The sequence below is a fragment of the Chroicocephalus ridibundus genome, chromosome 12, assembly GCF_963924245.1.
Source record: "Chroicocephalus ridibundus chromosome 12, bChrRid1.1, whole genome shotgun sequence".
In the NCBI taxonomy this organism is placed as follows: Eukaryota; Metazoa; Chordata; class Aves; order Charadriiformes; family Laridae; genus Chroicocephalus; species Chroicocephalus ridibundus.
The window spans coordinates 17,652,806-17,670,008 of record NC_086295.1 but is presented as its reverse complement, the minus strand read 5'-3'; the positions used below and the strand labels follow the sequence as shown (position 1 = coordinate 17,670,008).

At 52.2% G+C, this 17,203-nt stretch overlaps 2 protein-coding genes across 18 annotated transcripts in view; both read right to left on the bottom strand.

The window, feature by feature from the left end:
• Window positions 1-380: 380 nt before the first annotated feature.
• Window positions 381-7,737, bottom strand: AAR2 (AAR2 splicing factor). The gene is made up of 3 exons (XM_063349704.1): window positions 6,914-7,737; window positions 4,713-4,942; window positions 381-1,576 (listed from the first exon to the last, which is right to left on the bottom strand). The coding sequence occupies exons 1-3, from the start codon at window positions 7,662-7,664 to the stop codon at window positions 1,409-1,411; spliced, it is 1,149 nt and encodes a 382-aa protein (XP_063205774.1). The 5' UTR covers window positions 7,665-7,737; the 3' UTR covers window positions 381-1,408.
• Window positions 7,738-8,878: 1,141 nt separating this feature from the next.
• Window positions 8,879-17,203, bottom strand: part of EPB41L1 (erythrocyte membrane protein band 4.1 like 1) — a 70,943-nt gene continuing 62,618 nt past the window's right edge. For all 17 annotated transcript variants that reach the window (XM_063350392.1, XM_063350390.1, XM_063350399.1 and 14 more), the window contains 4 exons: window positions 16,471-16,566; window positions 15,460-15,540; window positions 13,225-13,341; window positions 8,879-12,027 (listed from right to left, as the gene is read on the bottom strand). In XM_063350392.1, the coding sequence (XP_063206462.1) occupies window positions 12,019-12,027; window positions 13,225-13,341; window positions 15,460-15,540; window positions 16,471-16,566 (303 nt within the window). In that variant the 3' untranslated portion in view covers window positions 8,879-12,018. The remainder of the gene's footprint in view (window positions 12,028-13,224; window positions 13,342-15,459; window positions 15,541-16,470; window positions 16,567-17,203) is intronic.

Sequence of the window (17,203 nt, the reverse complement as noted above, 5' to 3'; positions counted from 1 at the left end):
TTAAGAACAACTTGCCAAATCGGAGTAAGCTCCCCTGAGGGCCTGTGGTCAATAGAGAGAGCGTTTAAAACGAACAGACCAAGACACCAGAGTAATGAAGTGCAGAGCCCTTGAGGAAACAGCACCGAGCAGCAGGCGAGGGCTTCTGACAGCCGATTCCCGTGGTAAGCTCCCGATTACCTGGAAACCCCTCCTCACACACCTTCCTCCCAGAACACGCTGTGCTTTGTGCCACGCCACGTACCATTCTACTGGGAGCCGTCCTTGGATGTCACGGATACCACTGTGACGTTACTTCTCGGGGACACCGGACATCCCCGATGAGAAATAGAGGGCAGCGTCACTGGACCACAAGCTGTGGCTAAATAGCTAAAAGACTATTCACAGGCAAGGCGCTCCCGAGTTTTATTTTGAACCATAAAAGACCAACAAAAGAGCGTTACCGTGTTAGACATGCAGACAGACAAATTTCTGAAGGAGTCTTACGGCCGAGAAAGGAACAAATACGTGGTAGGACCAAGAACCTGTGCAGCTCGGAACGAGCACCACCAGCTTTCTCACAGCCCACCTGTGGGAAATGGGGGCTGGGCCATGGGAAGAGGCTGTCACCAGTGAAAATACGTAGGATTTCCAATTATAACAAAACAGAGCACCCAGTTCACGTGGAAGTCTCGTGCTGGCTGTCTTCTTCAAGACCTGGATAACTACTGTCCCGTAACTCTATTTCTTGTTAGCAAACTGTTAACTTTATTTTACATCAGGCTAAACAGAGAGTAAATACAAAAGGCTTTAACAGAGTGGGAGGAATAAGATACCTCAGTACGGGGGGTATGAAATGGGAGGAGTTTTGCTGCGTGTCCTTCTCCACAACAGACCATGGCAATAAATCACGGTAAGCAGCACAAACGTCCACCACAGGTTCGAAAGAGTTGTGGTTACGTCCCTGTAACACAAGCCTGGGAAGAGCAGAATTCAGTTCGCAGCCCGAGTTCAGGCCGTCAAAAGCTGCAACGACCAGCCGTGTGAGCTTACGCTCCTCGCTCAGGAGGTACCAAATCGGAGCAGCAAAGGCTTCAAGTGTGAACCACAGATGCTCTCCAAACAGCGTGTCACCTCTAGCCCAGGAGGACAGAAGGCACCAGGGATCTAGAGGTCAGCTGAGTACAGAATGAGGAGATGTTGCCAAAGAGCGAGGGTAAAAACCAAGGTGTCCGAAGTAGCTGTGTGACAATACTCAAACTCTTCCATTAATTCTGGTCTCCTCGCGAAGTTAGGAATCCTCCTGGGTTTTCCACATCTGCTTCTAGAGCAGAAACTGGAGTCAGCTTCTAGGAAGCTTGCAAGGCTGGAGAAAATGTGGAGAAAGAGTTATTTTAAAAAGCTGTTTGTTCCGAAGCGGCCATTTTGCTTAGCCCATCTGCACGCCCTCAGGAAGTTCTACCACTACAGGAGCGCAGTCGTCAGGCTCCGCCTCAAAGTCCCATTTAAATTTCTTCGTTAGGTGAGCCTTGAATTTTTCAGCTTTTTTCCTTAGGGTCCCGTCAACAGCAGCGCTGCACGTGCAGGAAAAAAACACCTAAAAGAACAGAGTAGAGGTCAGTAAGAACTGAGCCACGGCACAAGCTGTGCCTCCCTTTCCTACAAAGATGTCACTAACAGGGCGTAGGAGGAAAAGGTTCAGGGTAGGCCATTGGTAAGGGACCTGCCACCCTGGAAACCACTCCAGCTTTGGGGCTACCTAAACAAAGCCTCCACGTCTCCTCTCATCCCCCCGCCAGGACAGACATCCCGCCTCCGCTCCACTGACTCAGCCTTAGAAGTATTTGTATTAAGGTAACAACTTTGTTTCAAGGAGTGCACATGTAATTAAAGACCTGCTATGGAATTCTGAAATACTCCGAAGTGTGAGCAAAGAAAAATGTCTGAGCAGAAAGGGGGGGGAAAAAAGAAAAAAATAAGAAAAAAAAAAAAAAAAAAAAAAAGAGAGGACTATCTGTTTTCATTTGCCACATAGCCAACTTCACAGCATGTTTCAAAAAGGCCAACAGGTAATTACACCCGTCTTTTTCATGGTTGGATGGACCAGGAGAACCCCCAAAGTACTTTTGTAATACGGTATCACCAACACCTTGGGACGCAGCGAAAACTATTTTAATAAAGTGACCATGAAGGTAAGAGAAGAATAGGAGCTCTCCGGAAAAAGTCCAGTTATCCCCAGCACAACCATTCCCTTGGCTACAGGGCACTGGAATCTGGACTAACCTCTAAGGCTGGCTCCCCTCCGTCATCCAGACAAACACAAATCTATTAAGTTTTCACAAATTCACAGCTTCTGTTAGCACTTTGAGAGTTAAAGCACCTGTGTGCGATTAAACAGGGCATTTAGCCTCAGAGCCCAACTCTCACCAGCCTGCTTCTGCTCCTCGTCTCAACTCATGATCCGGAACTCATCTCCATAGGAAGAAACTTGTATTTCAAAGCCAAACAGAAAAAAAAAAAAATAAATCATTGCTTAATGGCAGTGAAGGCAAAGCCCCCTGGGAAAAAAGCAGGCTCTTATTTGGGAGAGATCTACTGACAGCTGGATAAAACACTGACAACGGGCAGCAAAGTTTGCTGCTTTGCTTAGGAAAATTTGCCTTTTCCTTGTTCATTCTACCAGGAAACTGCCTCTTCATAACAGAACTCCCTTACCCAGCGAGGCTGCTATTAAAAAAAAAATAATAAAAGATTATACTTCCCACTTCTCCTCAATGAATTGCACGTGAAATTAGTTATTTCATCAATATTTTTTTTTTCTTTAAACATTGTTACGGCTGCATATGGGGTGGAGGTTATGGTGTACTCTTCTTGCTTTAGATCAAACTCCAAAAATAAAGTTGCTGTATTCAAAAGCTGAGCAAAAGCTAACGCACAGATAATACACCCCCACACGCACACCGTTTTGCACTTTTTCCGATCCACCTGCCTACACCCAGTTAAGGTTGTTAATTCTGATGGCTGTGTACATAAAGCGACTGGGTGAGGCAAGTCCCAGAGGTTCCCTGGCATTATTTCAGCATGGAAATCCCACGGGAACAGAGAAACAGAGAACTTTCAGCAAGGAGAGGCTCAGCTCAGCAATAAGGCAAATTTCTTCTTTGTTCCTAGGAATGCAGGGACTCCTGCTAGGGCTCAGCAGTGATCCCGCAGCCCGCGCAGCCACCTAAAGGCATCAGCTTCCACCGCTTCAGTAGAAAACACAGACTGATGAAATCCAAGGGCGGACAAGACCCAGGTATCCAAAAAGGAAAGACAGCCAGCAAGAGAGGGTGCTTCCAAAACTCCCACCGGATGGAGAGAATGGCTGGCTGACACATTCTTTGTACTGTTGTAAACGGACAAGTGCAAAATGTCGATCCGTGAGTTTGCTGCAAATAGAGCTGGGTTTTCCAGTCCCGTAATGGGATGGAAAAAACCCACCAATGAAAATAAAATAACCATTTTAAAAAATTGAGACTTCTACGAATCCAAATTCCAAAAAAGCGAAGAAAGTCACTCGATTAAAGCAAATGCCTCCTGTAACATTTTACCCAGCAAATTAAAAACAAACACCTCCCCTCTCCCCACATCTAGAGCATGAACTTGGAGTCACAAATAGAGAAATGCAGCCACTCCCGGAGAAAGGCGAAGGCGTTACGGCTTTGCATCAAGCACCTGCAACATAACTTACGACTGTTTCTGCTGGGATTAAGTTGCCATTGCTGAGCTTCAACAGTGTATCTGGTTTTGGCTTTTCTTTTTTCTTTTTTTTTCCAAACCAAGTTTTCATTAGCCTGTTTGCTGAGCTGTTAGCGTGGTTACAAGCAGTGGGAGTAACTGGTTTTACTAGGCCCGAATTGCAGATTTACCGATGCCCGTCTCAGCAGAAGCAGTGGTTTCCGCATTTGGGACTAACCATAAATCCCCTCTGGATAAGGACTTGACTACAGAAAATCTTCAGCTTTGCTTAAGGCTAACAGGAATGGAAAAGCTTCTTAAAGACTATCGATGCCCGAAGCTCGATAAGGTTTCACGGCAACTTCTCTGCATACTAAGCATAGCATTCAAGATGACCAAAAATCAGCATCAGCAGCCTTTTATGCCAAAGTTTTGGGGTTTTTATTAAAAAAAAAAAAAAAAAAAAGAAAAAGAATGAATGGCATTTGGGAAAAAAATAAACAAACAAACATCATCTTGCATTTGCTCAGCCTCTCTAACAGCTCATCAGCTTCATGTAACCAAAGGCCTTAAAAATTTTTTAGAAAAAGTATGCTAGCACAGTCCACTCACATCAGACGTGAGCATGGCAACGTAGCAGGCTACTTTAAGCACTATTTCCAAGGAAAACACCATAAAAAAACCACAGTCCCCAGCCTCTGTTGCAGCCATCTTCATTAGCCTTTCCTTTGCTGGCCTCTCTGCATGCAGATTAACTCAATTTTATACTGCATTAGACGCTTCTAGGCATAGCTTGAGATGGTCAAACTCTGAGATAACAAGGAAATGGCATTTCTTTGTAAATAACACAGGGAAAAAGGAAAAGAAAATACGCGTGGGCTTAGATAGGCTCAGTATCTCCCACGCAGCTCAACAGCAGCTTAATTGCTTTTGTAGCTTCGCCCTGAATTTGCTCTGATGCCCCGCGTGCCCTCTCCTCACTCTCATTTTTCAAGAGAGAGCCGCAAACGTACCTGTAAGGTGCTGGTTAAAAAGTTGTCCTGAGAAATAATGTCCACAAAAAAATCAGCTGGGATTTCACCAAGCTGGTGATACAGCACAGAAATGAGATTGATGTAAAGGTCTTGATACTTCCCTATGGCATCTTCAGATCGGCACAGGATGTTCAAGAGTCTTTTCCAGTGCTCAAATGCATCATATACATTCCCGATCAGGAAGCAGACGAAAGCAAACTGCAACTCAGCTGTGCATATTCAGCAAAGGAAAACAAAACAAAACAAAACACACATAAGACTAAAAACACATCCAAGGTACATGTCCTTTCAAAAGCCCCGTATATGATTGCGTAAAACTCTGGGTTTGCCTTTTGCACACGCATTCTGCCCTTCCAGAGATTCCGCTAATAGCAATCAATACTCCAAACACTGACTATTTCCTAATGTTCTGCTCTTCAGCTGGAGAAAAGGCAAAGCACAATTGGGCAGGTCCACCTGTAACTGCAATTACCATCTTTGGAGAGTGACTTTACGGGCAATCGGAGTACACAGCCACCTAAGGACTTCCAGGGTCATCTGTGTTCTCAAAATGACACTCAAATAAGAAGTCACACATTGCTGTTATTCTGCAAGCATTCACTCCGCCTGTGCCCGGGTTTCCAGAGCCACACAGGAGTGCAAATGCTACTGCCCTTGAACGCGAGGGCTGTGGGAACACTGGGAGAAGTGAGCAGTACATTAACGGATGTTTTTATCTCGTTGAATTAAGAGCCAGGGTTCATCTCACTGGATGCTTAGCATCAGCTACAATCAGCATCAGAACAATGGCATCACCATTTCCTAAGGTAATTCATTCATTGTATATCCTAGAGTTGTCTTCGACAAAGATTAACTTGTATAATGTTAATATAGAGAAAAATGGAAGATGGTAAAAACAAAGTCTTATTCCAAACCTCAGCAGCCTTGAGGCTCCAGCTCAGCTGGATTCCCGAGCCCGCCCTCCATCCTACCATGGAACAAAACCACACTTCAGGACCTCTACAGATTTGATACTTATTCATATCGCAAGTTGCCAAAAAAGGTTGGCAAGTAATTAAGGCGCTGTGAGCGGGAGCCGCAGTCCTCGCTGTGGGTGTCTCCTGCAGGAGGGCTGGCAAACCCCGAACGCTGCCACGGAGAGTCGCCAGCAGCACGCAACAGAGCTGCTGCTGCTCCAGCGAGGGAGGGGACCGGCTACTACCTCGGAAACTGCCTGCTGGGAGACCCCATACCACTGACATGGGAACAAGAACCTGAAAATTGTCTGCTCAGCCCCATTCAATTCTTCCAGGATTCCGTCAGCTCCGTCCTCGGAGGTTCACTTCACAGGCAGAGTGCCAGGCTGGTGCCAGATGACAGGCCCCCTTTGCATGTGGTGCAGCTCATGGCCACCGGCAATTGCTGCTTTTGCCTTAATTTGAGGCAACCTGGGCACCAAACACAGCACCCAGGAGTGAAAGGGGCAAACGTGGCAGGCTGGCAGCTCTGGACACTGAGCACAATGTCCTCGCGCCAGCGCAACTGGAACAGGCCCTGTAACTGCTAAAAACCCCACAAACTTCTGTCTTGTCATTACGAGAGATGCCTCAGGGCGCCAGGGAACAGGGCCCACACAACAGGTGCAGGTTTCATCCCAGGGCTCTCACTTTACAGAGAAATTACTTTACTCTTCCAAAGCAGAAGCGGGTCCAGAGGAGGGCAACAAAAATAATCAGAGGGCTGGAGCCCCTCTCCTATGGGGACAGGCTGAGAGAGTTGGGGTTGTTCAGCATGGAGAAGAGAAGGCTCTGGGGGAGACCTCAGAGCCCCCTCCAGTCCCTAAAGGGGTTCCAGGAGAGCTGGGGAGGGACTCTTGATCAGGGAGTGGAGTGATAGGACGAGGGGGAACGGTTTTAAACTGAAAGAGGGGACATTCAGACTAGACGGAAGGAAAAAATTCTTTACAATGAGAGCAGTGAGACACTGGCCCAGGTGGCCCGGAGAGGTGAGGGATACCCCATCCCTGGGAAGATTCCAGGTCAGGTCGGATGGGGCTCTGAGCAACCTGCTCTAGTTGAAGTTGTTCCCGCTCACGGCAGGGGGTTGGCCTAGATGGCTTTTAAAGGTCCCTTCCAACGCAAACTATTCTATGACTCTATGAAAGCACTCCAAGACTCTACCCAGTGATAGGTGGTACTCACCGAGCAGATCCAGAGGCTGGCTGGCGTACCGCTGGCTAATCACCTTCTCCAGCGCGTAGCTGAGGTCCATGCTGTGCCTGGTGATCTCCTCCGGCGTAGCACCGTCGGGGTACATCTGCTTCGGCAGCTCCGTGAACCGGATCTCAGTGCCGGCTCTCGGCTTCATCTGGGGCAGCCGCGCCATGCCTTCGGCGTAGCTCCGGCACTCGGCGTCGAAGCGGGGCAGGTGCTGCTCTGCCCGGTCCTGGGTGTGCCGCCCGGCCACCACCGGCAGCACCTCCGAGAAGGCGCAGATCCACCCGCTCTCCGGCTGCAGCTGCTTCACAGCAGCTTCGCTGATGAAGCTGGTGAGGGAGACCCACTTCTTCAGCGTCTCGTAGGGGTAGGGCCCGAGGAAGGGGTCCATCTCCTGCAGGTTCTCCCGGAAGGCCTCGGCCTCCCCCGCGGCCGCCAGCCCCACCGCCTCGCCGGCGGGGTCCCACCGCAGCACCCGCACCTCCCGCCGCTGCAGGCTGAGGAAGCAGCCGGTGCGGGGGCCAGTCTCCCGGCCGCCGCCCGCCCGCCCCGCGCTGCAGTGTAGGAAGTGGAGGCCCGGCGGGATCATCTTGACGCCGCGGAACCGGGGCCCCACGGCCCAGGTGCTGTAGTCGATGCCGAACTCGGTGCCCTCGGGGACGCCCAGCACCACCACGGCGGCGCCCTCGAAGAAGAGCTGCCGGGCCAGCTCGGGCTCCAGCCGCGGGGCCGCCATGGCGGGGCAGGGCAGGCCGCGGCCGGCGCCCCGGGCCCGCTCCTCAGCGCCCGGAACCGCTGCGCCCTCCCGGTCCTTCCCGAAAAGCGCCCGGGCGGCACCGCGGTTCCGGGCACAGTCGTTCCGCCCCCCCCATCCTCCCGCTGCTCCCGGGACTCCAGAGGCGGACGTTATTCCCCTTTGCTTTCCCAGGACCATCCATGGCTGCTCCGCTCTGTCCCAACGTCCCCCAAAGGCGGTCTCGCTCCCCCAGCCCCCCAGCTGGCAGCCATTCCCCCGGGCACCCCAGTCCTCCCAGGCCGGCACTGAGGGCCCTGCAGCAGGACAGAGGGAGAAGAGCCCTGCGATGGGACAGATGGACCCAGAGCCCCACGGCGGGACAGAGACATGGAGACCCCACAGCGGGACGGATCATAGACTGACAGAATGGTTTGGGTTGGAAGGGACCTTAAAGACCATCCAGTGCCACCCCCCTGCCCTGGGCCGGGACACCTCCCCCCAGACCAGGTTGCTCCAAGCACCGTCCAACCTGGCCTTGAACCCCTCCAGGGATGGGGCAGCCACAGCTTCTCTGGGCAACCTGGGCCAGGGGCTCACCGCCCTCACAGCAAAGGATTTCTTCCTGATATCTCATCTAAATCTCCCTCTTTCAGTTTAAAACTGTTCCCCCTCGTCCCATGGCTCCCCTCCCTGATCCAGAGTCCCTCCCCATCTCTCCTGGAGCCCCTTTAGGGACTGGAAGGGGCTCTAAGGTCTCCCCGGAGCCTTCTCTTCTCCAGGCTGAACCCCCCCAGCTCTCTCAGCCTGTCCTCACAGCAGAGGGGCTCCAGCCCTCCCAGCATCTCCGGGGCCTCCTCTGGCCCCGCTCCAACAGGTCCATGTCCTTCTCAATGCCCTCACAGCACCACGTCCTCCCTCCCCGGATGACAGAGTCGGGCTCCTCAGGGGCAGCTGATGCCTCCTCTCTCTGCCTTTTGAGCATCCTCACAACCTCCTTCGCCACCCCACGCCTGTGTACGATGGTCAGCAGCTGCCACACACCGCTGCTCCCAGCTCCACCACCGCAGTACCCAACCTGGTGGCATCTTCGCTTTAGACAGGGCCAAGTTTCGTTGTGGGTTGTGAAGTATTTCCGCGTGCGAGACCCCGGTTGCAAGGTCCCCCCTTCACTTCTCCACCCTCTTGGCAGGAAAGAGTCCACTGAGGCCCCAGGCTGATTTAGCATCAAACACATTTATTTCACTTTTATTGAATACAAGAACAGTGAGCACACACGCATACACCACCGAGCACTGAAAAGGAGTATGACCGAAGGGGGGAGAGGGAGAACAAGGGAAGGAGAGTTAGTGAAGGAACAACAGAGCGTTGCAGTTGGTTGGTAAGGTGCTTCTAAAATAAAAATAAATATTATTATTATTATTATTGTTACTGTTATTACTCATGCAATCGCAGGCCAGGTTTGGAATGAATTTGTGGGATCAGGTAAAAACAGGCACTCGTGTCTCCCACCCCTTTCAACAGAAAGGCCCCTGGAAGGAACCACGCAGTGATCAGCTATCTGAAACGCAGCACGGTGATGGGCAGGCTGGGGGAGCTGAGCCCGCGGCGGCATCGGTTGTTGCTGAGCAGCAGAAGCCCACACCCTGCCAGGCGAAGAAGCAGTGAGCTTTTTTCTTTCCTTTTTTTCTTTTTTCTTTTCTTTTCTTTTCTTTTTTTTTTTAAAATTTATTTTAAGTTTCTAAAACACTGCCACCCATTAAACACGCTGCGGAAGCCAGGGACTGGATCTGCTCACTCCAAACGTAACTCGTTTCAGTCCAAGCGCACATCAAGTCTAACTGTGTAAGGCCACTAATTTTAACGGTAACCTTCGATTTCCTACCTGTACACAATGTCAAAAGCAAGTAGCTAGTTTCACAGTAGCCTCTGGTGGGTTGTAAAGGTGCCGGAGCCAGGTGGGCTCCTCTGGGTACGGAACGCGCAGTGTGCCGATGAACACCAGCACCACAAGTCCCCCCGCCAGCCCGCCTCTCCCTCCGAAAGTGCCACTGCTGATCACAGCTGGTTTGGGTGTATTGAAAAAAGAAAAGAGAGAAAAGGAGCCTCTTTGCAACCGCCTTAACTCTTTTTTGGTTGGGAATCTGGTCTCTAAAGGTAGCTGAAGGCGCTCGGGTGGAAGCTGGGGAGACCCTTGGGACCTGGCAGCCCTGGGGCCAGCCAGCAGCTCCGTCCGCTTCCCAAGCAGCCTGTGCTCCTGCCTGGAGCAGAAACCTCTCTGCCAGAAGGAGAACAGACTTCACGGGGACATACTAGCAAGCATCTGGTGAACCGCGGCTGCCAGGGATCAGGGTCTCTCCTGGGACAGAAGAGGCGGCAAGCGGGGTCTGGCCACAACATCCCCGCGGTGCAGGCTCTCCTGCTCCCTGTCCTCCTCCGAGCCACTGCAGGACCTGGCAAAACGCACCTATTGCTGGGCACGGTCTGTGTGAGGGGTGGGAGACTAAAGGCAAAATGGTGCAGAATCGTGGGCCCTTCTGTTTCCGCAGGAGCTAGAGACGATTCCGAGAAGGAAACCCGTTTATTTCCTTTCCTTTCTGATTTTGGTTCCAAGTCTACCCTAACTGCCTGGTTCACAGTGTACGAGGCCCTGGGCTTGGCCCATGATCCCCTTCCAAAGGCAGCCGGAGAAGAAGCCTGTGGCTAAAGGCCGAGCTGGGATGAGCTGGGGGAAGGCAGCTCCACTGACATCTCCTCGACACGCGCCTTCTTACGCAGAGGACCTGGGCTCTCATCCAGCCTGGGATGCTGGGGACGCTCTGCAGTGGTGGAGACAGCACAGCCTCTCCGCTGCCCGCCCCCAAGGAAGGTCAGGGGAAGGACTGCCATCACCTTGCCACCGCTGTCACCAGCCCGCAGCGCCTCGGGCAGCCCTTGCCATCACACCCCAGGCAGCGGGGGAGGCAGGGCAGAAACAACCCCTCCGCCTTCGACCCTACTACAAAAGCTCAAGTAACTTCATTACTGGGATCCAGAAACAAAGCAAAACCACCCCAACCACCGGCACGGCTCAGTGGGCCGGAGAGGAGCAATGAACGCAGTCCTGCGGCTGCCACCTTGCTCCCAGCTGGCTCCCGTGGCTCTGGGTGGGGGCCGGGGAGACCATCCTGCCTACAGCTGCCAGAGCCACAGCCTCAAACTCCTTCCCTGCCCCTCCAAGTCACCACTGCCCCTCCAAATCCAACCACCATCCCCTGCAGATCAGCCTGCGGGGACATCTCCCGTCTCTCGCCCTCTCCCCTTCCCCCCCCCTCCGCGGAACAGCAGCGGCTGAAACCTTCCCCGTTCTCTTCTTGCAGGACCGAGAGTCCCACGAATGATCTAAGAGTCTCCAAATACACCAACCACAGTCAATCAAAGAGTTAATAATTTAAAAATGTCGCCATCATATTTACCAGCACTGTTGAATTATTTCAGTATTGTTCCCTCCCTCCCCCCTCGTTATAGATAATAATATACATAACTTAAATGCACATCCATGTGAAACCCCTACAGGCTGCTTTTTTATAAATGAGAAACCATATACATATCATTTGCTTTGTCTGAAATGAAACCCATTCTTAAATACCTTCAGAGAACAAGAGGTTGGACAAGTGCACAGAGAAGAAGGCAAGGAACGGAAGGGGAAGAGTTAACATAACCCCAAAAGATGCAAAAGAACCAGCATGAAATGAGGAGAAGGGCGAAACGACACTTGCAAATCAGAAAATAACTCTAAGGTAACAAATTCAATGTTTTTCTCTCTTCTTTCCAGAGGTGGGGAATGGTTTTGCTTCTGCTTGTGGGTTTTTTTTATCTCAGTTTGCTTATTTCTTGCTTTGTTGCAAAGCAGTTTTCCTTTCCATTCAGTGTGCAACAAATGAACTCATGATTGTGTATCCTTTAATGTAACATGCAAGATGGTGGCTTATTGTATTGTTAACAATATTATTGTTATTATTACGATGTTTTAAATCTTATCTTATCACCAATCCAGTAAATTCTTCAATTTATCTGCAGAGGGTTGGCTTTGTTTGTTGGTGGTGTTGTTTGCCATTCATTTCCAGCATATAGCAGCAGTGCAAGGATGCATTTTGTTTCCTGTTTTGTTTTTTTTTTTTTTATATATATATATATATATGTATGTATGTATATATATATATAATATATTTGCTATTCCTTTTTTAAAAATTTTTGTCTCTCGCCATGAACATTGCAGCCGGGATGTCTATGTCTTGCTGACAAACCCAGCATGAAGGCTCCTTCTCCGCTGTTCTCCGGGTTTGAATACAGATGCCGACTTCCATGAACATGTTGGTCAAGATTCCTGTATAAGGCAGATGGAAACGACCGGTCATGGCGGCGCGGGGGCGGGAGGAGGGGGGGCTGATCTCTTTGGCTATAAAAGGGCTCCTCTTTGTACGAGGGCACTGGAGAGTAAATTTGCAAACGCTTGGGGCCGCAGTTGGCACTTAATTACCAGGACTTCTGGTGACTAGCAGGAATTCTCAGTTCCTGCTGTATGTTGGTGTACGGGGGCGACAACGGTGGGTCACTGCTCCCTTACTTTAAGCCATTCGGTTCAAGCCGGGTGGCTCCCTAAGTGACCGCAGAAGAGTCTGGGCTCGCTTGTTTGTACCCTGCCGTAGGAGGTAAGGTTAGGCAGATGCAAGAGCCTCTTCTGACCTTCCAAACTGCAACGGAGCCGGTCGCTTTTCCAAGCGTAAAAGCCGACAAATCAAAATCTTCACACCATAAAGAAACACAAACCTCCCGTTGCCAAAGAGGCCTCTCGAAATGCGCGGGCAGCCTGGCTGCTGACGCAGCGCCTCCTGCATTTTCCAGCAGCGAAGCTGCCTTCGGAAGCTACCCCTCTCCATTCCACCATGATCCTCTACCCTACACATGGCTCTGCTGGGCTGTGCCACCGCCCGAGCCCCGCAGCGACCCGGCTGAGGGGGCAGCACCGGGGTCGGAGTGGGGGGCTAAGAGCGGGGCAGGGCTCCTCAAGCCAGCTTTGCCCTCAGGAAAAATGTCTTTGGGGCATCTGTGGGGAGGTGCAAACCTTGTTGTGCCGCTGCCCGCACCTGCGTGTGTATGAAAGGACAACCTGGGCATCTGAAGGGGACTAAAGAAACCTCTTTTTTCTTTTGCAAACACTGCTCTGATCCTTTGGACTGGCTTTGCAGAACCTGTAGCCACGTTTCTCAGCCCATCCACAAAACTGGTATCACCTCTTTCCCTCGCCGACCCAGGGGGACAAGCGGGTCCTTCCTTCTTAACATGCAAATGACTCTGAGCCCTCTGCTGAGCAGGACAGCAAGGTGACATCTGCAGAATTGCTTTGGGTGGCATGGTGCTGGCTTTCTAACCACAACCAGGTGGCCATCACACTGGCCGAGAGCTGCCACTCTTAGTGCTGAGGAGCAGCAACCTGGAGCTGGTGGGGATCAGAGACACTTGCCCAGTTACAGCCACCCCTTCACAGCAGCTACAGATCACACCTGGCAACTTCTCCACCTACCTGAGGTTTCTTGTCCCTTTCCTCTGGAGAAGGTTCTGTTTCTCTGTATACCACAGCTTTGGTTACCAGCATGTCGGGATGCTGTAGTTTTGCCTCTTTGATTGCTAAAGCCAACGCCTAGAAACCAGAAGGATGAAAGCATTTCTCGTCACTCATAGGGAAGCTTAGGAAGAGTGGGCTTGATGAATGGACAGTAAGGTGGATAGAGAACTGGTTGAAAGACAGAGCTCAGAGGGTCGTGATTAGGGGCACAGGGTCTAGTTGGAGGTCAGTGAGGAGTGGTGTTCCCCAGGGGTCAGTACTGGGTCCAGTCCTCTTCAGTAAATAGACTGAAGAGTATATCAATATACATCAATGACCTGGACGAGGGGATGGAGTGCGCCCTCAGCAAGTTTGCCGATGACACAAAGCTGGGGGGGGGTGGCTGACACACCGGCAGGCTGTGTCGCCATCCAGAGAGACCTGGACAGGCTGGAGAGTTGGGCAGAGAGAAACCTTATGAAATTCAACAAGGGCAAGTGCAGGGTGCTGCACCTGGGGAGGAATAACCCCCTGCACCAGGACAAGTTGGGGGTGACCTGCTGGAGAGCAGCTCGGTGCAAAGAGACCTGGGAGTCCTGGGGAACAACAGGATGCCCATGAGCCAGCAATGTGCCCTTGTGGCCAAGAAGGCCAATGGCATCCTGGGGGTGCATCGAGAAGAGTGTGGCCAGCAGGTGGAGGGAGGTCATCCTCCCCCTCTGCTCTGCCCTGGGGAGGCCGCCTCTGGAGTGCTGGGTCCAGTTCTGGGCTCCCTGGTTCAAGAGGGACAGGGAACTGCTGGAGAGGGGACAGCAAAGGGCTACCAAGATGCTGAGGGGACTGGAACACCTCTCTTGTGAGGAAAGGCTGAGGGATTTGGGTCTCTTCAGTCTGGAAAAAAGACGGCTGAGGGGGGACCTTATCAACGCTTATAAATACTGAAAGGGGGGGTGTCAGGAGGATGGGGCCAGGCTCTTCTCAGTGGTGCCCGGGGACAGGACAAGAGGTAACGGGCACAAACTTGACCATAGGAAGTTCCACCTAAACATGAGGAGGAACTTCTTTGCTGTGAGGGTGGCAGAGCCCTGGCACAGGCTGCCCAGAGAGGTGGGGGAGTCTCCGTCTCTGGAGACATTCCAACCCCGCCTGGACGCGTTCCTGTGCCACCTGCTCTGGGTGACCCTGCTCTGGCAGGGGGTTGGACTGGGTGATCTCCAGAGGTCTCTTCCAGCCCTACGATTCTATGATTCTATGATTCCCTGCAACCTGGCACATCGCCCTCAGCCAGACAGAACCAGTGGACAGAAAGCAGCTGGAGCCGAGTGGGATTCCAGGAGGACATGGATGCAGAGGTTCAAAGCTGAACCCACAGTAGCCTGGCAGAAGAGGCTGGAGCCCACCACTGATCGGGGATTGGGATGCCACTGGGATGCCTCATGCACTGCCTTTCTCTTGCTGGTTTATTTTCTGTAGAGATGCGCCATGTCCCAGGCTCCCAACTGAAACCCAAGCAAAGGAAGAGCAGCAATTCTCTCTGCAGCAGTTCCTGGTGGGAACTAGATGATCTTTAAGGTCCCTTCCAACTCTAGCCATTCTATGATTCTATAAAAATCTACAATCATAATGTAATTAAATTTATTATCCTAATTCTAACAACATCTAAACATTACTTCAAAGCATTTTCAATACTTTAGCTCTTTAATTTTTCTTCTTAAGCAACAAATCCCAAAGGGTTAGGCCACAGGAAAACTACCCTGCGGCCCTAGAGATTCGTGTCAATCTCTGTTATTTCATCATAACTGTTTGTCACTTTTTGTTCCTGTATCACAGAGGCAGATGCAAAACACCATCACTTGGAGAGAGTCAACCTGTGGTGAGAGTGTGCTGGAAAGGGAGGAAGAACCTGGGTCACTTTGGAGTGTTTCAGCAGCGAAAGGGCAACTGGAAACTTGTTTTAAGAAAATGAAAAGGTGATTCCCATCACTGGGCTCTGTGCTGGCATGTAATCTCTACTGCCGCTCCACCGCTGCAATGGGCGCTGATGGGAGCTGGGCTGGGGCTTCACGTGGGTGCCAGACAGAGCCGGTGGGTTTGGGGTCTCAGGGACAGTTTTTGGAAAGAAGGAGTAAACAGGTATGAGCCAGAACCAGAAGCATGTGGTGCTGCAGCTGGGGGCAGCCAGAGCCGGGCAAAGCCAGGGTGTCCTGCTCCTACCTGGTCCTGGTCCACGTCTTCATCTCCTGTGATAATGATGCGCTTCTCTATTCGGGTCTCGGAAAACCCTCCTTTCACAGTCTGCACAACAAGAAGGAAAGCACTCACCCACAGCTGTCCCACAGGCCAGCTCCTGGTGGATGCAGCTCGGCCCGCGGGAGGAGGGACAATGCCAGCATCACCTTAGGAAATCCCCCGCAAGTTAGCGCATCTCCCACTACCCTCGACTCGGTGCATGGTTAGAACCAGCAAGACACAACTGGCCACAGGCGAGGAGGAAAGGAAAATGCCAGGTGGAGGGTACCAAGCACCCCTCCTTCCTGCTCCGGTCCCTCCCTGAGCTTCTGCTTTCATTTATGTGCACTTAATTTGGAACTAAACGGCCACGGGTGAGGTTTCTCTGATGCAGCATCATCTCCTCCATTTCCTACCGTCACTCCCCCTTGCCTGTGCTGCTCCAGCTCTAATAAACCCGACCCAAGGTGAGATGCTCCAGCATTGGTGCTGTGGGCTTCTTGGGCCAGGGGGAGCTGGGGTCTGGCTGTAGGTACACCTGGGAACACTCACCCCAGCTGCGCGGGCAGGGACTCGCACGCACGCTGCTGGCAGCCTAATTCCGAGTCCCTTCCACCCCGGCAGTCGGCATCAGGAGGTCAGTGACACCGCGCTGCTCCTCCTTCTCGCCCCAACGTCTCCCTGCCCTCCCAACCTACCGAGCAGAGGTGGGCACAGCACGTTTTCGCAGTCCCCGTGGGTGGGACGCGGGTGATGGCCACCTGATGCCTGGCTGTCCTTGCCCAGGGTCATGGGCTGGCTGGGAGAGGCCAGCAGGGCTGAGCCAGGCGCTGTGCTGGCTCACCATCCCCCACGGGATAGCATACACTTTTTTGGCTCGTAAGGAGGAGAGGGGCATTTTCTGCCGTACCAACCACGATATAAACCCACCCCTCCACAAATTCCAGTGGCCTGCAGCAGGAACCCCCTGGCTCCCGCCTTTGGAGCTGCTCTTACCTTGGTAACATGGGTAGTGGTGGAAGTGGAGAGGGTTTCCGCAGTGGCACTGAATATGCTGGTGAGCACTTCCTTCCCAGCGGAGCCGCTGGTGATCTGCAGGACAGAGGGACAGAGAGCAGCAGCATCAGCAGGGCCACCACAGGGGAGTCCCCAGTGCTGGCTCCCAGGGAGCTGGGACCTTCCCACCGGGATGCACCTACTCGGCCAAGCCCGGGAAGGGAGAGAGCGTCAAGGGAAAAAAAAGACACTGCACCACGCTTCCAACTGGACACAGATTTTTCGAGGGGGCCAGGGAGAGGTTTCCAGAGCTATGCCAAACACAAAGCTGCAGGAAAGGGTTTCTGCAGCCGGGAGATGGTTTCATGGCTGTGTTTCGCTCTTCCCCACTGACACGGTTCCAGCTGGGATGGAGTTAACTTTCTTGCTAGCAGCTGGTGTAATGCCATGTTTTGGATTTGGGATGGGCATAGGGCGATAGCGCACCGATGTTTTTGGTTGTTGCTGAGCTCTCAAGGCCATTCTGCTCCTCATCCCACCCCACCAGTGATGGGCTGGGGTGGGGGGGCACAAGACGTTGGGAGGGGACACGGCCGGGACAGCTGACCCCAACCGCCCAAAGGGATGTTCCATGCCATGTGGCGTCACGCTCAGTATATAAAGCTGGGGGAAGAAGACGGAAGGGAGGGATGTTTGGAGTGATGGCGTTTTTATTCCCAAGTCACCATTATGC